This window comes from Parus major, chromosome Z (assembly GCF_001522545.3).
Source record: "Parus major isolate Abel chromosome Z, Parus_major1.1, whole genome shotgun sequence".
NCBI lineage: Eukaryota > Metazoa > Chordata > Aves > Passeriformes > Paridae > Parus > Parus major.
In genome coordinates this window covers 2025673-2047684 of record NC_031799.1, presented here as the reverse complement: position 1 = coordinate 2047684, position 22012 = coordinate 2025673, and the positions used below count along the sequence as shown (strand labels likewise).

General features: G+C 48.7%; 1 protein-coding gene across 3 annotated transcripts; it reads right to left on the bottom strand.

Annotated features, from left to right (window-relative positions):
- Positions 1-306: 306 nt before the first annotated feature.
- Positions 307-21487, bottom strand: PSTPIP2 (proline-serine-threonine phosphatase interacting protein 2). 3 transcript variants are annotated; one of them, XR_001525530.2, is made up of 16 exons: positions 21381-21487; positions 13226-13326; positions 11511-11588; positions 10614-10648; positions 9044-9150; positions 8314-8376; positions 7378-7476; positions 7118-7163; positions 6634-6713; positions 4789-4887; positions 4217-4313; positions 3831-3915; positions 3122-3156; positions 2763-2820; positions 2048-2255; positions 307-554 (listed from the first exon to the last, which is right to left on the bottom strand). XR_001525530.2 is itself a non-coding variant. In XM_015653578.2 (15 exons), the coding sequence occupies exons 1-14, from the start codon at positions 21411-21413 to the stop codon at positions 2771-2773; spliced, it is 1008 nt and encodes a 335-aa protein (XP_015509064.1). In that variant the 5' UTR covers positions 21414-21487; the 3' UTR covers positions 307-2255; positions 2763-2770. The 3 variants fall into 3 exon arrangements, 2 of the variants coding, with proteins under 2 accessions (XP_015509064.1, XP_015509065.1); XM_015653578.2 differs by having other exon boundaries at positions 307-2255; XM_015653579.3 differs by lacking the exon at positions 21381-21487 and adding an exon at positions 13514-14955 and having other exon boundaries at positions 307-2255.
- Positions 21488-22012: the final 525 nt, after the last annotated feature.

Here is a 22012-nt window from a genome sequence, read left to right as displayed (position 1 = left end):
CAAAAAAGAAACCATACAAGTTTTCACAGAGCAGATACTCTTCCAGGGGAAACAGCCCTGCATGGTCTGCAGCTCATGGCTAATCATAAGCACTTCTCCTCCCATTGTCTTTTGGGGTGTTTTCTCCCACTACTGCATTGGTATTGAGCAAGGACTGAAATAAAGGCAGAGAGAGGATGTGATCTTATAGGTTTCCATCCAGGAGAGACTAAGATGCTTTGCATGGACCCCAAACCCATCCCCAACAGAAAGTGAACATGACAACTTTAAAAAAAGAACACATATCCAGAACACAAGACTCAAAACTAATTTTTTAAAATATATATTTATAGAACTAAGAACTACAGCAGGCTCCTTCAGAAGAGTATTTGTATCCTTGGTCTTTCAGAAATAAATAGGATAGCTGATTCCTTGGCATGTGCACTCTGCACAGCTCACTGTGAGGCAGCAGGGCAGATGTCAGAGCTCAGTGTCATCTTCCCCACACAAATAAATCCAGTAAAAACGCCAAGGACTGGTGGGCTGAGGCACATGCTGAAGCCATGCAGATTCAACTTGAAAAACATAAAAACAGCAAATCCTGTTGCTCCAGGTTAGTGACCTGGCACCAGGTTTAGACAGGTAAATTGTGTGTTTATCCCCATGTCCTGTGTCCCTGTATCCAGTGTCATAAGGCAGCGAGGAGCAGTCAAGCAGCACTGCACACAGGGACATCAGACAGACCAGCAGCCCTGAGGCACATAAGCTTCTCAATCAAAGCCATAATCATATCTATGGATGTGGTAACAACAAGGGAAGGAACTTTCAGGAGATGCGGTCAGAAAACTAGTTTCATGCTCCAGCAGTAGATAAGTTTGTTTCCAGTGGTGCATAGTCAGAACAAATCCAAAGTTTAGAGAATCACAGAAGTTAATTAAATCATAGAATCAGAGAATCCCAGGATGGTTTGGGTTGGGAGGGACCTTAAAGACCACCTAGTTCTGATGCCTTAGGATTTTACCCTTTTTATTTTTCATATATTTGTAATCCTGCAATTCTTTAGTGTATAACTCTAAACTCCATACAGAGTGTTAGCTGCTGCTTTCCCATTTTGGTCAGATAATTCCTCTCTGCCCTGGGAATCATGGGAAAATGGGAATCAGCCTTACTGCCTCAGGGCCTGAGAAATGTAAACAAAAGTTGGGGGCAACAAACTTGGGGTAAATTACTTCATTACTTGAAGGTGTAATTGGTAGATTAACCCCCAATATGCAAATGGACCAAATTTAAAAAATATGAAAACCCATGACCCATTGTGTATTTTTGGGGTGTAGCCCATGGTGGGAGGTTTGTATGCCCCAAGTGTACCTGAAGGCTCTTCAATAAATACAAGTTATTTTTATTCCCTTTAATTTTGTGGGGCCTCGGTTTTAGGTGGTCCCAAAAAGGCATCAGTTCTAACTCCCTGCCATGGGCAGGGACACCTTCCACTAGACCAGGTTGTTCCAAGCCCCATCCAGCCTGGTATCCAGAGCTTGCCAGGGACCTGACAAACCTAAGAGCTCACAAGACCCTCAATGGAGAGGTGGTTGAAAGAGAGGAATAAATTCCTTCAGATCCTTCCTGGGACCTCCCAGCAGGTTGGATGTGGCACAGCCCCTCCCTGGGTAGATGCAAATCAGCTTCCAGTGTCAGCATTTAAGCCTGGAGCACAGCTACAGCTAAGCCAGATACGCAGTGCTACTGCTGGTGCTCCTCTAAGTAAGATTTCTGAGAGACATGAGTAAATTTGACCCAAAGGACAAGTTTAATCCCCACTAATGAAAGACTTTAGGAACAGGCAAAAGCCCTTAGGAACAGGCAAAACCTGAGATCTGAGAGGGATGCACATACCCTGAACACAAGCCAGCATGACCAAAGCATCGTGCAGTGCTCCTCTCAGCACATAAAACTTCTTAGTTACCTACAGAATGGGAGGCTCCAGACTTTCTAGATGGCTACACTTTAGAAGAACTTCAAATTGAAAACTTCCAACACAGATCACCCCTGTGTCTGGTCCTTTTCTTACTCTGAGTGTGAAGATCCATCCAAGGAGTTTGCTGATCAGAGGCATAGATTTTTAGTAAGCACTTTCTGAATGTACAAATAATTGTTGGAGTCCTCAAATATTCTCTTGAAAAGCAGAAGCACTTCAGCTCTATATGTCTGGGAGTAACTGAAAACATCATCTCTGCCATGCTGGTCAGACCAACAGTGTCTTCTGCCTCTTGGAAAACCTGGAGAACAGGACCATCAGTGTCTAAACCACAGCTACAGCTGAGACAAGCAATGGGAGGGCTGACAGAAGCATCACTTCCAGTCAGCCACCTCAAATGTCATTCCTTAACCAATGACCTTTCTCCACTGTCCCTGATGTGTAGCTTCATCTCATATTAAATCCTTTCTTATAGAATCCCAGAATTGTTTGGGTTGGAATGAACCATCAGAACCATCTAATTCCAACCCCACTGCCATGGGCAGGGACACCTTCCACTATCCCAGATTTCTCCAAGCCCATCCAATCTAGCCTGGGACACTTCCAGGGACAGTCACACCTTTTCTGGGCAGCCTGTGCCAGGGCCTGCCCACCCTCACAGGGAAGAATTTCTCCCTTCTAGCTGATCTAAATCTACCCTCTTTTAGTATAAACCATTTCCCCTTGTCATATTACTATCTGCCCAGGTAAAAAATTCTTCCCCCTCTTTCTTTTAAGCCTCATTTGTCCATCAAAAATGGGTACTTACTGTGATTGTTAGAAATGTACCAAGCTGTAGCCATCAACTGTGGCATAATCAGGCTCCCCTGAAACACAAAGTACAAAAAATCCCCTCAGGTTACCCATGTGAAGTGCTCATTATGTGATTTTAAACAGAGCAGAAACACCACACACTGGCCAACCACATTAAAGGGATGGGATGCAAGAGTGAATGAGGCTCAAGCCAGGCTGGGAGAGCTGGGGGTTTCACTTGGAGAAGAGAAGGCTCCAAGGAGACCCCTTGCCAGTGCCTAAAGGGGGTCCAAGGGAGCTGGAAAGGGACTTTGGGCAAGGGCTGAAGTGAGATTTCCCCTGGGGGGCCAGAAAGCACACGAAGCAGTAACTCACCTGGTGCACTGGTCGGGGTGGGCAAGGGTCCCCTCCTGCACAGAAGGAAACACAGAGTTGAGGATCTGCATGGCTAAGGAACTCCTTTTGCCCTGGTTCTGCACCCCACAGCTGCCCCACCAGAGCTGCTGGGAGGGCAAGAGGTTTGGCCAGCCCGGCCTTTATGGAGACCTGACGAGGCAAATCATGATGGGCTCACCCACCCACAGCCCACTTGGCAAACACAGGAACCTGACACAGTGGAGGAGAGGAAAAAAATAACCAGAAAGCACTGACTCGGGGAAAAATTCACGAGTGAGCCTCAGGGCATGTCTTTGTACATGCCTTTGGCCAGAGTGAGGCATCAGGAAGCTGTAATTAGACATAACTCCTCTCTGAGTGTGGCAGCCAAAGTGACAATTCATGCTTAGCATGAGTCTTGGCCCCAGTCATCATCTTCCCCCAACAGAAAAACCCTCCACCATGTCCTCCCTGCCCAGCTTCTGTCCCACAAGAGTGAATTCAGCTCTGCAGTTCCTCTCTCCACCCACAAATGCTTTTAACCCTCCTCAGACAGATAGATCACACCAAGTACCATGCAAGTAAATATTTTCCTCTAATATCCTTAAGTTAAGCTTCTAATAGACTGAAAGGAACAAAATATGCCTGTTTTGGGGGAGGGAGCATCATCTGCAGTAACAATTGCAGTTGCACATGTTACACACCTTACCTTGATATAGGCACAGGAGCTGGACTTCTCGCAGCAGGAGTCACATTTCTCTGGGCATTATAGTAGTTTTCATAAACAACAGGAGCTAGGAAAGTTGACAGTAGTAAAGTACAAGCCTCTTACAGCCATAAAATACTTGCTATACCAACATTCAGCTAAGTGTTCCTCCTCCCTGAGAAAATTCCTGATCAGAAAACTGAAAAATGGGACTATGATCTCCAGGGGCTGTCAAGAGTGGCAGAGACTAGTGCTGCTGCATGGCAACGAATGAAATGCAAAATGAGTGTTTTCTGCACACAAAATGATGCTGACCAGGGCAGCCAGCTCCTTGAGGAGTACAGAGCAGATGGCACTTTCTGAGATTCTACTAATTCTGAGATTCTTACCTGGAGCCAAACTTCCAGTTTTGCGTAAATTTACGAAAAAATCAACATCCTTCTCAATGCTGCACATTTCTAAACTCTTGCGGATTTCCTCATATTTCTGCAAAAGGGAAATAAAGTGCATTTGTTTATATCAGGTCAAAAAAAACCCAAGGCTTTTTCCCAATTGTTTACCACACACAGGGTGAAAGCCCAGTACTCACTCACACAAGCTTCAGTGTCAGGGGAATCACGGAATCCCAGAATAGTTTGGGTTGGAAAGGAACTTTAAAGCCCATCCCATTCCAGACCCTGCCATGGGCAGGGACACCCGGTCCAGCCTGGCCTTGGACATTTCCAGGGATGAGGCAACCACATTTTCTCTGGGAAATCTGTGTCAGGGCATCTCCACCCTCAAAAAATGTGGGAATCCCAGAGGAAAATGCATTTGCCAGAGTTTTGGCCAGTCCTTCTGCTTGCCCACTCATGCAATCAAGAGCCACAGCCCAAATTGGATGTAACACAGCTTAGTGCCTGGGAAAACAAATTAGGCTTTGCTTTCTGTGCAGAAAAATGAGTATTTTAAGTCGAGGTACCTCATCATTCTGGACACATCCCAGGGAGAGCTGGTTGACGTGGAGCCAGAGGGCATTACGGAAATAGTTGATCCGCTCGCACTCTTGAGTCTCAAAGAACTGAAAAAACACAGACAAAACTGTCCATAACATCTTTAAAATGAGGGCAAATCTCTTTTGTCCTAATTGCTTCTTACCCCCACATGCCAAAACAAAGCTAACTGCCAGAAGGAGTTGGTGTTGGTCTTCTGCAGGAAACAAGGAAGCCGTGAGTTCTCTGGCTTGTTCAGAGGAGAGATAATCCCTCTCTGCAACCAGGTAATTAAAAGTTGAGTACTAAGCTTGGAAAATCTGCAAGCCTAATGTGGAGGGGACCACCCAGCACATTTCTACCTCTGGGGAAACCAAACAGCTTCCTAAAAGCAGTACAGGTTCCCTGTTTGCCTGTGGTTCCAGTCCACTTCCCTTTCACAGGTACCCTTGAATCAAAGAATCATTTAGGTTGGAAATGCCTTCTAAGATCCTCAAATCCCACCATTACTCCTGCACTGCCGAGGTCACTACTAACACATTTCCCCAACTGCCAAATGTACGTGTTTTTTTTAACATTTCCATGTTCCAGGTATGGAGCAATGAAAAAAACAAAAGCACTGGGGATCTATGAAATCAGAGGTATACTGGCTGGTTGGTCTTCTTGCTCCTTCCTACCCAGTCCTTCTCCAAGCAGGTTTAAACCCTTTTGAAATCTGCTGTCTAGTACTCCTCAATTTCACATCCTTTTACACATTTCCATGAACACTTGTTACCACTTATGACCTTTGCAACACAGGGAGAGGAAAACTTCCACATCACCCATCTGCAAAAGTGAAACTGCTGCTTTCCACTCCCCACCACAGAATTGTCAGGGTTGGAAAAGCTGTTTAAGAACATCGAGACCAGCCAGGAACCCAGCACTGCCAAGCCACCACTAAACTCTGTCCCCATCCTAGAGGCTTCCAGAGAAGACTCCAAAGGCACACCAGCACAGAGACACCCACATCACACAAAACAGACAGCAAATTCCAGTTCAAAAGGGAAAAGTAGAATAGCAGCCTGAAAAGACCTGACTTGGAAGGGATCAGCACAGCTGGGAATGGGAAAGCTGGTCGCAAGGCTGAAGCAGATCTGGGATAAAATCTGTCTTTCCAGTCCCTGTCTACCCCTCAGTCACAGAACAGGCCAGCAGCAGAGCAGCTGCTTAGCCCTCTTGCTACCTGGAATTGCTACCATCCTGCTACTCTGGAATTCCCCAGCATGTGCTAGAAATCCCTGCTGGACCACTTCCCTGTGAGGCAGTGTGCTTCAGGCTGATACACACACTCAGAGGGGTTCCCACACTACTGCATGGTCTGTGAGACACAAGGTGAAGGGCTTTTGGCACAGGGTGCATGTGGAGATGGCTTCACCTGCATCTCCAGCCACCACCAGCCTCTGCTGCAAAGTCATGTAAAGTCTTTCAAAGTTTCAAACAGTCTTCCAGGTGTTGAGGCTCCAGGACATACTGCCCTGGAGTCACTGAGTATCCAGAGGTGACCACAGCTGTTCAAGATGACAGCCATGCCACACATGCAAGCAGATAGTTGGCAAAAATGTCACTACCTTGACTCCGTCAAGGTGGTGGAAAAATAAAAAGTAATTAAATAAAAGCAAAAACCTTGAAGCAGTGGGGCCTTGAATCCATAGGCCATGCTTGAGACACACACAGGGTCAGCTGTCACTGCCAGGGGAACACACAGACAGCAAATCTGCACTGTCCCCAAGCCCTGCAGCCAGGACTGCAAACCCAGAGGACCACGCTGCCATGTGGAAGAGTTTAGGGGCATTTACCTCGCAAGCTTTGATGTGCTCGTTTTGCCACTCTTCCCGGATCTTCTCCATTGTGGTCACACTCTGCTGGTAACTCCTGTCTGTGAGACAAACCATATTTTGGCTGAAAGTGTGTCTGCCCATGGCAGTGGGGTCAGAATGAGATAGGACCTTTAAGGTCCCTTCCAACCTAACTCATTTTATGATTCTTTGATTCCATGATTAACATTCATTAAAAAATATCTTCACTAGAAGATAATTCTAGGGCTGGGAGAAAGGCTGAAAAGGATGGGAGATCAGGGATCTCAGAAGGACATGGCTTTGGTGGGGCCATGCAGGCTTCTCCAGGGAAGTTGCCCACGGCTGCTATCTCGGGTGTGTGTTTCTGAGGAGTCATGCCTGACCCAAGAGCTGGAGCTCACCCACGAGCCACATCACACCTTCACAACCCCTTGCCCCTGGAAACACTCCCCTCACCATCCCAGCATGGCATTTCCACACTCACCAGTGTCCTCCAGTGCTGATTTCGTCTGAGCCAGCTTCAGGAACAGCTGACAAAAACAGGAGAGACCAGGAAGGTGGAGAAGAGGCTGGCTGCGTCACCAGTGGCACTTCAGCCCCACTGGGGAGCATCACCAGCCACCCCATCTCACCCCAAAACCCAGAGCTGGGAGACAAGCCATGGGGCATGGGAGCTGCCAGAAAAGACATCCCTTCCCCTTCATTCCCCTCCATGTGGTGGCTGTGGCCACCCACTTCCCATACCTTCTCCTGCTGCTTCTGTGTGACCAGGCTGGCGTTGCGGTGCACAGCCTGCTCCGCCTCATCCTTGTCCCGGCAGCGCTGCTCGTACAGACGCTTGGCCTAGGACAGACACCAGAACAGCCAGATGCAGACACACCTTGGGGAGAGCCCTTGGGGAAGAGCTCAGCCTGCAAGGGAACAGGCTGCCTGCAGAGCAGGGAATGGCACAAAAGGTACCCTGCAGTTTGGGAAAAGCCTTGCAAGGCAGGCTGCTCTTGGATTGGGGTGAAAAGTTCCTGGCAATCAAGGCCAAGGACATGTCCAGAGAAAGCCTGGGGAATGGGGAGGAACACAAGTCTGATGAGGAGTAGCTGAGGGGGCTCAACCTGGAGAAACAAAGGCTCAGGGAGGACCTTCCAGCTCTGCACCACTCCCCATCAGAAGCGGACAGCCAGGGGAGAGTCGGGCTCTGCCGCCAGGGAACAGGGACAGGACAAGAGGAAGTGGCCTCAAGTTGCATCAGAGGATGTTTAGAGTAGATATTCAGAAAAACTTCCTCACAGAAATAGTTTTCATGCCCTGGAGCAGGCTGCCCAGGGCAGTGGTGCAGTCACCACCCATGGAAGTGTTCAAAAAATGTATGGATGTGGCACTTGGGGAGAGGGGTTAGTGGTGTGCTTGGCAGTGCTGGGCAAATGGTTGGACTCAAATATCTTTTCCAACCTGAATAATTCTCTGTTTCTAAGCCATTTGTATCCAACCCTGCCAAAGTTACCACTGGCCATGTCTTTGGTGTGCTCTTCACTGTTTCTGAGCACACCCTGCACAGCACTCACACAGACATGGTGTCAAGAGTCACAGCAGAAGAGGAAACCCCTCTCATTTAAGCCTGTCCCAGTGCTCTGGTGTGGGCAGCATTAACCCACATGGCAAGAAACAGCAGCACATTTGCTTTACCTCCATGGTCTTCTTGTACTGAAGATTCCTGTTTTTGTGAATCGCCTCCATTATCAGCTCTATCTGTGAAGACAACAGACCTGGGGTCAGCACATCACTGACCATCAAAGCTCCAGTACACACTCTGGGGCTTAGAAGAGGAAGAACCACACACCACAATGAAATGTGTTTAAAGGCCTTCAACCACCCAAATCATCTTCACAAAACTCATCTTTTGTGCTTCTGCCTAAGCCTTGAATTGTGCATGCAAAGGAGCTCTACAAACTAAATCCTAGCAATATATAGTACTGTATCACCTCCACAGACTCTGGCAAAACTGGGAAGCCCACTCCCCACTTCCAGGTCCAAACCAGTCCCTGGTTCTGGCAGTTTTCCCTGGTTTACCAGACAAAGGAATCTCAAGCCAGAAGAAGTTAAAAGGTTTGACCATTTTAGCCAAGTGCTGTATGACCTCCCCAATGGAGATAATAGATGGAGCTAAATAAATACTTTACAAACATTCCAGTGCTGTGGCTGACCCCAAAAAGCACATGAAGAAGACGTGGAAGTGAGAAGAAGGAAGTTGGAGGTTACTACACAGTTCAACACAGTTACAACACATAGGAAGGAGCTCAGTACTTCCCAGCAGCACAGGCAGTGGGGGCATGGCATGGGACAGCACCAGGATCAGCCCCTTGCTGGGGCAGGATCAACACCCTGCAGGAAAGCATGTCTTCCCACGGTGCCTGACCTTCTTCCGATGCAGCTTTTGCTTTTCCCTGAAGTCCTCCATCTTCTTTGCTTCCTCCCGAAGGGTTTGTGCCAGCTGGATGTGACCTTGTCCCACATTGTCTATCTCTGCAAAGAGAAAATAAATTCAACATTTTTATATATATATATTCCTATAGAGACTGTTTCTCAAGTCAACTTAGAAGACATCACACATCCCCTTTCAGAAATGTGAAAAAGCTCCAGCTTGTCTGAAGCAGCCTCCAAGCAGTGCCCAGCAATGTGAGGATCAGTCCTGCTGGGACCTGCTCCCCAGTTTGAGAAAACTCTCCCCCTCAGGCAGGTAAATTTAGGCACGTTTCAGCACACTGCATTGCCCCAGGCCAGCAGGCAATGACTTGGAGCACAGAAAAATGAAGGCTAAAACAATCTCGGGCTCCTCTTGCTGAAGGCAAGTGGCCACACTGAAACACCACCCCAGCAAGTCCACCAAGGCAGTGGAGCCAAAGGGCAGCTCCTGATTCAACGCCCAAAGCTTCTCCAAACCCACAGCTGTGAATTGTAAGCACTGGTGAAGGCAGAGCCCTGTTAGGGAGGTCCACAGGGGCAGCAAAGAAACCTGGATTGGGCAAGGGGTGGACCAAGCACAGGATAGCCGAGTGCTCACCCTCAAGCTGCTGTCTGATGGTACCATGGCAGGATGTGACACATGACAACATATGCTGGCCAAAGCACCATCCTCTAGATGCTCCAGTTAGAATCACACAACCATTTAGGATGGAAAACCCCTCTTAAGAACTTCAAGTTTAACCATTCCCCCAGAAATACCAAGGTCACCACTTACCCATGTCCCCAAGTGACACATCCACATGTCCTTTAAGTCCCTCCAGGGATGAGGACTCCAACACTGCCCTGGGCAGCTGTGCCAGGGCTGGACAACTCTGTCCATGAAAATATTTCCCTAATATCCAATCTAAACCTCCCCTGGCCCAGCCTGAGGCCGTTCCCTCTCCTCCTGTCCCTGTTCCCTGGCAGCACAGCCCGACCCCCCCGGCTGTCCCCTCCTGGCAGGGAGTTGTGCAGAGCCACAAGGCCCCCCTGAGCCTCCTTTTCTCCAGGCTGAGCCCCTTTCCCAGCTCCCTCAGCCGCTCCTGGGGCTCCAGCCCCTTCCCCAGCTCCGTTCCCTGCCCTGGACATGCTCCAGCCCCTCGGTGTCTCTCCTGTGCTGTGCCCAGGTTCAAGGTGTGAGTTACAGTGTGTTTGTGAGGAGGACAAGCCTGTCCAACAAACCCCAGATGAGCTCCCCGTGCACAGCTTCCTATGCACAACATAAACATGACCTCTGAGCTGCAGCCAGAGCTGAAAGCCCAAGAGATCCCAAAATGATGCCTTGTGGGTCTCCTGTCCCACACATGTCCTGGCTCACTTTGTCCCAAGCCCCACACACTGGAATAAACCAGGCCAGCAGTACAGCCTATGCCTGGCCTCAGCACTGCACAGCTTTAGAGATTTCTCTGCTATTTTCTTCCCTAGCACTTGCCTTCAGGCTTTAGCACTGCCAAGTGTCCTGGCAAACACCAGTAATTACTTACGTTGCTTGAAAACATCAAGGGATCTCTTCAGGGTGCTGAAAAACACAGGCAGGGCAATAGAGAGGGTAGAAAAGCACAGTCAGCCACAGGCATCAGCAGAGCACCTCTTCCAAAACAGAGCTCACTCAGCAATGGCCAAAGTACCTCAAAGCACTTTTATTTACCCTCTTAGTACCTCCAGCTTTTTCCCCTCTCAGCAGGTGTAACACAGTTCACTTAGTTTGATACCTATTTTTCATCTTTCTGAACACTGGATGCCATTAAAAACTCAAAGTTTCATGACAAATATTTCTGGCAACCTCCTAAAACCATCACATGGAACAGATAAACAATTTCAACATGGTGCATTTGCCGGTGGTTGGAAAAGCAGGGAGCTTTTCTCCCTTTTAATATTGCACAGTAAAGAGGTCTGAAACATTTTAAGTGATACCTCAATATGAAACTGTAAGTAAATGACCAGGGCATGTATAAAGCTCAGAAACAAAGGAGGAAGCAGAAGGCACTGAAGATCACTTGGGAAAAGTAACAAACCATGGTGGCCACAGCACGCTGGGCTCTAAAGATTTGCGTGGTTTGATTCAAGGAAGTACCTGTAGTTCCCTCTGGCTACAAAACCTGCCTGGAGGTAACCCAAGGTCTCATGATCCTCAGCTTTCTGCTGACCCACCAGCCCACACCCCCCCGAGCATCTACAGTGCTTTGGTTAATCTGTGGCTAAGGGAACCCAGTGGGCTCCAAAACAAAGCAAATTAGAGCCCAACTGGGCACTGCTCATTCATGAGAATGATTTCAGCTCATCTCCTAATCACATTTCCATTCTGTTTTGTCTCACAGCTTCCTTTCTCTTCTTCCTCTTTCCCTGCTTCAAGGACACCCATAAGGCAACTGTGAACTTACTTCAGCTCTGTCTGCCCACAGGGCTTCTTCTTCGACAAGTTAATGAGCTCCTTGCCATATTTTTCTTCTATAATTGCTCTGTTGAGGAAAGAGAAAAATCAAAGAGATAAATCAGTGATTAATTTGGGTTGGAAGGGACCTGAAAGCTCCTCCAGTTCTACCCTCTGCCATGGGCAAAAACATCTTCCACTACCCCACGGTGCTCCAAGCTCCAAGAGGCCTTGGACACTTCCAGGATGGGGCAGCCACAGCTGCTCTGGGAAACCTGTGCCAAAGAGGGTCCCACCACCCTCACAGCCAAGAATTCCTTCCCAATATCCCATCTAACCCTGCCCTCTGGCAATGTGGGGCAATAAGTACTCTCTGTACCTGGCACTAATCCTTAGGGAGAGCACCTGTAGAAGAGACCAAATCTTGTGAGGTTTCATAAATAACACCTTTGGGAGACCACAGTACCTCCCCCTCTCAGACAAAGGAAGGAGGGAAAGACAGCCCATGTGTTTCAGTGTAAGAACAACCAGGTTTTTTGCAGCTGCTTTGAAATCACTACAGACAACCTGGACTTGCTTGGTCAAATGTAGTTCCCTCCATGTGGGCAGCCCTAGCTGTTTGTAGCCAGTGGAAAGGAACAAGTACTGCTAAAGTCTGCCATTAGAACATCTAGTGGATAAAAAAATAACTTTCTAAAATGCCTTAACTACTAAAACACATGAAAATTACACTCTGTGTAATTGATTTCTGGAGTTTGGCAATTAAATTAACTTAGCTTAAATCTAAAAGCTCCAGAAGCTAATAGGGAAATTGAAAAAAAAAAAAAAGTACATTGATTTTTTTTTTTTTTTTAACCTAACAACATTCCCAGGAACTTTGTTTGAGACAAAACATCCAGCAGGCACATTCTCCATAGCTGGAACTGTGTAACAGCCATGCTCGACACCTGGGCCAAGTCCAAAGAGGCAAATCCAGGTCCAGCCTCTGATTTCCTCCTGGCTAGACACTTCAGTGGCAACCTACACCTCCCTTCAAGACCAAAGAGGGCACAGGGTGTAGAGGAGGCTTTTGGCACTGCATCGTCACAGATGAGTGAGACTTGGCTCTCAGGGTCCACCTCCTCATGTGGAAGGCCCAAATTTTCCTGGAAGATGGAATTACAGCTTGAACAGATGTAGGTGCATTAGACACTTTTAAGTGCAGTTCTCCTCCTGTTCTTCCCCATTTTGTTTGTTCCAGGATGCTCTGTACTAAGTCATGCAGTCAGAGGATGGTTTTCTCCAGTTGTCACTACCAAAATTATATTAATTCAATGTACAGTGTTTTACAATGCTCTTTATATTCAGCCATTGCTAACCAGGTGAACCATAAAGGCAAAATACATGGCCAGATCATCACAGCTGTTTTTGCAGCCACAGAATTTCAGCTTAGGTCATCTCCTCTGATTAATAATGGCAGTACCTAACCTTACCACTTTTTAACACTGAATGTGTGGGGTGCTCATAATGCACAGAGACAAGAACAGGACAAAGCCATGGCTCTCCTAGGCCAAGATCTTCTCACCTGATCTTCTGCAAGGTAAACAGCAAGGTAAACTTCATGGGACAGCATTTTAACATCAGTTAAACATAGCAGAAATCAAAGTGGGAATACCAGGAGAAGAAGTAGTGCCACAGCACCACTTCCAGGCTCAACCCAACCCATTGTCAGAGGCAGCTTCCTACCTTTCCTTCAGAAAGTCTTCAAACTCTTTGCAGTTCTTCCTGCCATCATTCAGATGCTGAATGATGCTGTCATAGCCAACTGTGCTGGTCAGATCCGTGCTCTGAAAACACAGGAACAGGAGTCCCTGTCAGTGCAATCCACCTCCTGAGGCATTGGCTCAGCAGGAGTAAGTGTGCAAGTTATGAAATGCTCTTTATGAAATAAAATCTTTTGGTTTAGGGGTAGGAGAGACTCCAGAATGAGAACAATGGTGGAAATCTGAGACAACATACATCTATGCCACTCACATTTGCCATAGACTTCTGAAGGGTCAGTGTCTTCTTCCAAATTATTCCTTAAAAACATGTTGCACTGATGCATGAAGAAAAAGAAAAAAAAAAAATGGAAAAGGAAAACGAAAAGGAAAAAAGAAAAAGAAGGAAAAAAAAATGCAGCAATGATGTAAGCTGACTTACTCTACCTCATTCTTTCCCTATTCCTATACATGGCTGCAGAAAAGGGAGCAATAGTAGGAGCAGTTATGAAGCTCAGCAATAGGAAACAAAAGCCACAAAACATTATCAAGATACCTGAACAGGATAATGGCAGGATGGAGAGATTCAGGAAATAGTTCAAAGCCAGGATGAGAGTATGCAGAGATCTGGCATAAAAGTATGGGCAGCAGAAGAGGGGATTTCTTAAGAGCTTGTTGCTGATGCGATAAAGGAAGAGTTTGTGATAAAGGAAGAGTTTAATTAAATGGAATTCCCTATTCAAGTACTTGACTGTCAGAGACCAGAAAATGAGAAGTGAAAGGGAGATGTGGTAAAGTGGGACTGGCAGAAAATCCACAGGTATCTCCAGATCAGCTTTGCATGGGAACACAGGACTGTAAAGCAGGATCTAAGCAGAAACCAAATTTCCTTTACAAAGTGCAAATGTCCCTCCAAAATGAGGTTAATTCTGATAAATTCACAACCAGCTCTCAGGTTGCTCCACATCTTCACTAACTGGGTCTGTGAAAAGGAAACACTGCACTGGAGTCAGGCTTCATTACATTTGCAAAACACAGGAACAGCCTAACTTGAATTCCTATCCCCACTTTGAAAGGAAACAAAATGGATGCAAAGCACAACTGCTGGTCATTTCAGTCCCAGGAAGGAGGGAGGGCAGAGCCCCATCACTGCACGGCCAGGGGCACCCAGAGGCTCCTGCATCCTGCTCTGCTGCCCAGCACTCTTGGGGTCTCTGTGCCAGGTAGAGGGTCCAGGGGAAAACTGGGAGTATCTACCAATAATGTACACTAAGCTCCCTGTTTTATCACTCTTCCTTCTACAGTAGAAGGATTTAATTCCAGCACGTGCGTGTTCCTAAGCACACAAGGCTGGACCAGGCCTCGGGGTGCAAGGTGTTATGTGAAACACGGAATCACATGATTGTTTAAGTTGGACAAGCCCTCTGAGATCATGGAGTCCAAACACTCCCTAGCATTGTCAAGCCATTCTCCTACCCATGTCCCCAAGTGCCACACTTATACGGCTTTTAAATTCCTCCATGTGAGTTTTCCATGGCAGGAGCTCCCAGCCCAGATGGAGATGGCAGGGTTGTATGGTGTCAAATCAGCCTTTACAGAAAACTTCTGGGTAGGTTTGGCACAGAAGGAGCCAAATGGACCAGCATGACTGGGGGAGTTCATCCTGGAGAAGGCTCCAGGAAGACCTGAGAGCCCTGCCCAGTGCCCACAGGAGAGCTGGAGAGGGACTTGGGACAAAGGATGGAGGGACTGGGAATGGGAATGGCCTCCCACTGCCAGAGGACAGGGTTAGATGGGGTATTGGGAAGAATTTCTTGGCCGTGAAGATCGTGAGGCCCTGGCACAGGGCACCCAGAGCAGCTGTGGCTGCCCCATCCCTGGAAGTGTCCAAGACCAGGCTGGACAGGGCTTGGAAGTGGACAGTGGAAGGTGTCCCTGCCCATGGCAGGAGGTGGAACGGGATGGTCTTGAGGATCCCTTTCAACCCAAACCATTCTAGGATTCTGTGACAGCAAAGGCAGCGCTGGCAACAGCAATGGAAGAGAAAGTGCAACACAGCAGGCAGAGAGCCATGGGCACAGAGAAGATGATTTAAAGCCGTAATAACCCAAGGCAAGTATGAAAGATGGGGAATTACACCAAGCCCTGCCCAAACAGAGCTTGAAGATCTCTCCTGCCACTTTCCAGCACACATCTGTCCTGCTCCTTCCTGCTGGGCAGAGCAGTGAGCTCACACGCTCTTTACAGGACAGCCCATGGAAACTGCAAACAGATGATTTCAAGGTGACAAAGAAACCTGATGTTTCCTGAGCTCGCAGGACACCCAGCCCCCCTTCCCAATCTGCTGCCTGGATTCAATAGCCAGAAGGGATTTGTGTCCTGTTCGTGATGTTTTGGGGTTTGATTATACTTTTAGCCAAAAGAGGGGTTAAAAGGTTCTGCCGGGGATGTGAAAGCACGTCATGATCCTGTCTGAGTCATAGCAAGCTGCTGAGCTTGACGCTTCCATCTTCTACCCCACTTTACATGGAAAACCCCTGCAGACACACATCCTGTGAAGAAAATGGCATTAGAGAAACACAGAAACATAGAAATGTTTAAATTAGAAAAGCCCTCTAAGACCACTAAGTCCAAATGCTCCCCAGCACTGCCCAGCCCACCATTAACTCATCTCCCCAAGTGCCACATCCACACGGCTTTTAAATCCCTCTGGGGATGGAGATTCCACACTGCCCGGGGCAGCCTGTTTCTAGGATTAATAACCCTTGCCATGAAGAAATTTTCCCTAATATCTAATCCAAACATCACTTGACACAACCCGAAGTCATTCCCTCTCCTCCTGTCCCTGTTCCCTGGCAGCACAGCCCGACCCCCCCGGCTGTCCCCTCCTGGCAGGGAGTTGTGCAGAGCCACAAGGGCCCCCTGAGCCTCCTTTTCTCCAGGCTGAGCCCCTTTCCCAGCTCCCTCAGCCGCTCCTGGGGCTCCAGCCCCTTCCCCAGCTCCGTTCCCTGCCCTGGACACGCTCCAGCCCCTCGGTGTCTCTCCTGTGCTGAGGGGCCCAGAGCTGTCCCAGCACTGGAGGTGCCTCAGCAGCGCCGGCACAGGGGACGGGCCCTGCCCTGGGGCCCCAGGGGCCACTGGCCTCTCGCCCACTTGGCCACCCCTGGGCTCATTTCCACTGGCACCAGCACCACCAGGGCCTTTCCCAAGGGGCCCTTTCCAGCCCCTCTGTCCCAGCCTGGAGCTGTAGAGGTTGGGTGACCCAAGAAAAGCACTTGGCACTTGTTCTTGTTGAGCCTCACACCTCCGGCCTTAGCCCACAGATCCAGCCTCTCCAGATCCCCTTTCAGAGCCTTCCTGCCTTCCAGCAGTCTGTCTCAACCTTCCCAAACTGAAAGGTTTGGGGCACTGCACTTGTTCATGGACCATCTCTTGAAAGATTTATATTTATTCCAAGCTCTCAGTATGTTTCCTCAGCCTTGAGTGCTTAGAGTAACACACCAGAAGCCGGTGACTATTTTAGTAGTGGGAAACACTGTGTAACTGTAGCTGGCTGTGCTGTCCTTGCTCAGTTAGTGCACACTCAAAGTCTCCCGGTGTCCGCAGAAGCTGCTGAGACAAAGAAAGTGCTTATGCTGGTGCCTGCAGGGAGCAGGAGAGGAGAGGCTGCAAGAGCTTGCAGTTCCTCCCCATCCCATTACCAGCAGGGCACAACAGGACAGAAAAAACTCATTGCAGGGAGGAAAAGGCAAATCCACCCACCTAAGACCAGTATACTCCAAAAATCACAACACAGATCAACACAGACTAGTCAAAAATCAGCTTTTTGACTAGTCATTTTCCATTTGAAGTTTCCTTCCCCTACGCCAACACCTTCCCCGGTCGCCCCCGAGACATCAAAAGCAATGGACCATTCCTCCTTGATGCAACGACTTCTTCTCCCCACAAACCCCACCTTGTTCCTTTGAAACAATGAGCTGGGGATTTCACAATGCTGCTGCTAACTTCCACCAGGCCAGTCCCCGTTTAGAGAAGGACAAGCAGGGGAAAGGGGAAGTGGAATGGCCACCACCAGGAACCCAGGGCTGCATCCCCCCAGCCACGGGTTGTTTTAGCAGCATCACTAAACACACTGCAGGGAGCAGAGCATTGCCTCATTGAAGGCAAAATGACCAACACTGCACTGTTAGCCCACGAATCAGAATTAGAGCAGTTCTTAGCGTTATTGTCATTTTTATTTTTACCATATGGTTTTACATCAGCACCAAAGAGTGTTGATGGGTTACCGGAAATAAGTGCAAGAACAGGCTTCTGGAGAATAAGGCATGAACAAATAAAGTGAAAAAAAGTGAAAGAAAAGACCTCACATAGTGAAAGAAGAAGAGCAGATTGCAAAAACAAATGAAAACAAAATGTCATGCTTGCCACCCAACTTGTAGCAATCACTACAGGCAGGGAAAGGGCAAACAAACACGAGCTTTGGGGTATTTTTGTTTTTGCACAGCTCCCTCACAGGCAGGCAGGATACACAGCCTGTGTGTGTGTGTGACATGGGAATCAGAACATGCAGGGCAAAAAATGTTCAGCTTCAGGCATAGCTGGACTTCAGTCCCTGAGTAAGCAGGAGCTGCAGAGGGGTGCCAGAGAGCAAACTTCTTAATCTAAGAAAATTCATCATCTTACATACAGACCCAAGAGCGTGAGCAAATGTCAGTGCAGAGAGCCAAGTGGCCCCGTGTTTTCCCAATAGAGCACATCAGGAATATCACACCATCAGCTCCAGCAGCAGCCAGTGCAAAAGCAGACAGAGTACCCAGTGAAGGAACCAGAACTGCTGGGGTTTAAAACTCAATCAGTCCCCATGTGAGGTATGGATGCTAAATATGAGCAAAAGCAGGGAGCACGGTGTCTGTGGAAAAGCAGGCCACATAACTTTCTCAGTCTGACCTGAGAAAGCAGCCTGAGAAATCATAAGGAGGAATTAAAACAATCCTCAGAGATAGAAAACAGCCTTGCAGGTGCTGTGTCAGTTTCTTGTTTTCTTGCAAGACAAGGTTGAGAGGTGGTGTACACCACTGACCAATGATGGTAATGTGTTAGGTTAGTAACCAGAAAGAGTTCTATCTTTCTGTACTTTCACATATCAGTCTATAAAAGAAGATCTGAGGTTATAAACCTCGCTCTTCTGTTCAACTCACAAGAGAGTCTGTGTCGTGCTTCTCGCCATTCCCAACAGTACAACAGTGTGGCTGGAAGCACAGCCCTGCTAATCCCAACAGAGCAAAGAGGGGGCTGCAGCTTAGCCTACAATCACAGAATCCAAGAATGGTTTGGGTTGGAAAGGACCTCAAACCTCATCCCAATTCCACCCCTGCCATAGCAGGGACACCTTCCACTGTCCCAGGCTCCTCCAAGCCCTGTCCAGCCTGGCCTTGGACACTGCAGGGATCCAGGGGCAGCCCCAGCTGCTCTGGGCACTGCCAGGGCCTCACCACCCTCACCCCATACTATCCTATCCTCACAAAGAAATTTGGTCATCACTCACAACAAGTCACATTTCAAAGCTGGAAGATCCAATATCAAAACTGGCCTAGGTTTTGAGAGTAGGCGCATTTTTTTAGACTTTTATCCCATCAGTTGGAGCATACCTCCCCTGGAGCATTCCCAAAGTTTCCTCCTCCTCATCAGGCTGTCCCAACCACAGAGAAATTTGTTCCCACCAGAGTAACATACATTTTTCCCAGTATTTAGGGATTCTGCAGATAGAGTGGGATGAGGAGTTAATTTGGGGGGAAAAAAAAAAGACATGGGCATTTTGTTGGACCAGCAGATCTGAAGCTGAGACAGCATCAGCACTAAAGAACAATGTGTGGCAGCATCTGCCACCTGCCCAGAATCATGCAGCAATAGCCCTCTTGATCTCACCTTGTCTGACAGGTGAAGAATCTACAGAAGATGAAAGCTGTGCCTCACCAAGCTCTTTGTAATTATATGACAGGGAATGATGATTTTAAACTAAAAGATGGGAAATTAATATTAAATATAAGGAAGTAATTGTTTATGATTGAGGGTATTGTAACAAGCTGTGGCTACACCATCCCTGGAAGTGTTCCAGGCCAGGCTGGACAGGGCAAAGAGAAACATGGTCTCATGGAAAGTGTCCCTGACCATAGCAGGATGTTGGTCTAGATGGTTTCTAAGGTCCTTCCCACCCCAAATTACTCTATGCTTCTAAGAAATCACTTGCTTCAGCAAAGACTTCTCCTATTTTTGCCTTATGCAAAGCAATCTAAGAGGAAAATTGCAGGAGGAAGTGCATGCCCACTCTCAGCACTCAGCAGCAGGTGGGAGCTGGATGTACAGCCTTCCACACTTCATCTTGATTTGGTTTTCTTCTTCCTTATTCCCCCCTCCTCCCCAGCCCCCACAGCTGATGCACAGTCACCAGTACATGGTGTGGCAGCTGCTTGGGGTGGTACCTGCCTTTTCCACGGGCCCAATGACCGCAGAAGGGCCTCAGTCTCTCCACTGAGTCACATCCATCATGTTCCATCCCACCTCCACCCCAGCTGCCTGCCCCAGGCACGTTCCATCAAAGGACAAAACCCAGGAAAAATCCTTGGCAGCACCACTGGTTTGGGGCTCAGCAAAAAACAGGGATTTATTCAGGAAATAGCTGTGTTCACAGTAAAAGTGGTCCAGCAGAGATGAGGGCCCCAAGCAACACCCCGGATCCTCCCTGTCTTGAGAGTTAGAAGCTGCTCCTGACCTGGTGTTTTCTCCCACTGAGCCCCCTCCTCCAAGATCCTCCTTCAAAAACCACACCACTGCTGGAGAGGAACAAACCAGGCAGAACTAGCCAAAGTCAGCCCTGCAGTGAGAAGCTCTTTTTCAATCCAATGTGCCACTGAGGCACAACAAACCCTGTCTACTCAGCCTTTTTTGGCATCATAGTTATTCCCCCAGCCCAGGTGGTGCTGCCACCACCCTCAAAACCTTCCCTCTGCATATTTGCAAAGCAAAGGGAGCACTGTGGAAAACTTCTGCATAAAAAAACAGCTGGGAAGCAGCTGCCAGATAGAAAGTTGGCTTTATTCTCCACAACAGGTTTGACACCTGTGTGGAATTTACATATTTGACAACACTATGCCAGTTAACTCACTAATGATGCTGGGTAAGGCTGCTCCTCTGCACTTATTCCTCAGCACTCAGGAGCCCCAAACCTGGTGCCAGCTCTTCCTGTGGCCTGTGCTTCTCTCCCACATCCTACAAGATGGAAGCTGCTTCCAGGCAACATCTGGGGAGCCCCCCATACCATTCACAGATGAAGAGTTTCAATTCCAAAAGACCAAATTTGGTAATTTACTTCCTGGTTGCCAATACCTAGAATGAAGATCCACCACAAGAGGAACCGAGTAGCCACAGAGCTGAACCTTCACAGCAGATATGTGGGTTTCCTGCACTTCTCCTTTTATAAAAGCTTAATTCAGACTGAAAATAATAAATTGTGGTCTTCCCCAAACTGTGGGTTTTCCTCCATGGCTCAACAGTTGGAGCAGCACCACACCAAGTGACTTGCTCCTAGCCCAGGATTAGCTCCACATCAAAAGAACATTTTTTGCTATGGTGTCTCCAAGTAGTTCTCCAATGGCAAATTAATGATATCCAACCCTTCAGCCTGGCACTGACATCCTCCAGCAAGGCGGCAGCCACTTGCAGGGATTATTTTGGCTGCATGGAGCAGGATGAAAAGCCTCAACTCTCAAGACATGTATGGTAGGCAGTGCCTGCTGGGTATCACAGAATCCCAGAATGGTTTGGGTTGGAAAGGACCTTAAAGCCCATTTCATTCCACCCCCTGCCACGGGCAGGGACACCTTCCCATAATACCAGGTTGCTCCAAGCCCTGTCCAAGCTGGCCTTGAACACTGCCAGGGATCCAGGGGCAGCCAACAGCTTCTCTGGGAAACCTGTGCCAGTGTTTTACCCAGAGCATTCAGCAAAGTCACTCCACGACCAGGGTCGCTGGCTTTGGAGCCAAATCTAACCAGAGAGCAGCGATCCCTCCACCTCCAGCTGTGCCCCTCCGGCTCCGGCTGGCTCTGCCCGTGCTGCCCCGGTCCCGCCGTGCTCCCACTCACCCAGAAGTGGTCCCTGAACCGCGCCTCCCGCATCCTGCTGTCGCCACCGCCGCGCTCCGCCGCACGCTGCCCGGCCCGGCCCGGCCCGCCCCGCCGAGTCTCCTCCCACGCACGGCTGTGCCCGCCCCGGGACCCCCGCGGGTCCAGCAGCGGGACGTGCTGCGGCAGGCGGGTGCTACCGGGGAGGGGAAGCTCGGCATCAGCTCTCCGTGGGACAAACCCGTCCGTGACTGCCGATCTCGCTGAGCCGCACGGCTTCCCCAAGGAAAGACGGAGCGGGAGCGGCTCGGCCGGCGGCTGCACAGCCGTGCCCGCGCCACCTGCAGTATCCTGCACGCCGGGCTCGGAGCTTCAGGAGTATTTTGGGAAGGTTTCATGGAATCATAAAATTGCTTAGGTTGCAAAAGCCCTCCAAGGTCATCGAGTCCAACCATTCACCCAGCACTACCAAGCCCACCATTAACCCACGATCCACACATCTACAGAAGTTTTTAGCCCAAGGATGAGGACTTCACCGCTGCCCTGGGCAGCCTATGCTAGGGCAGGAAAACTCTCCAGGTCGAGATTTTCCTAATATCCAATCTAAATCCGTCCTGGCACAGCTGCAGGCTGTTGCCTGTCCTGTCCCTGTT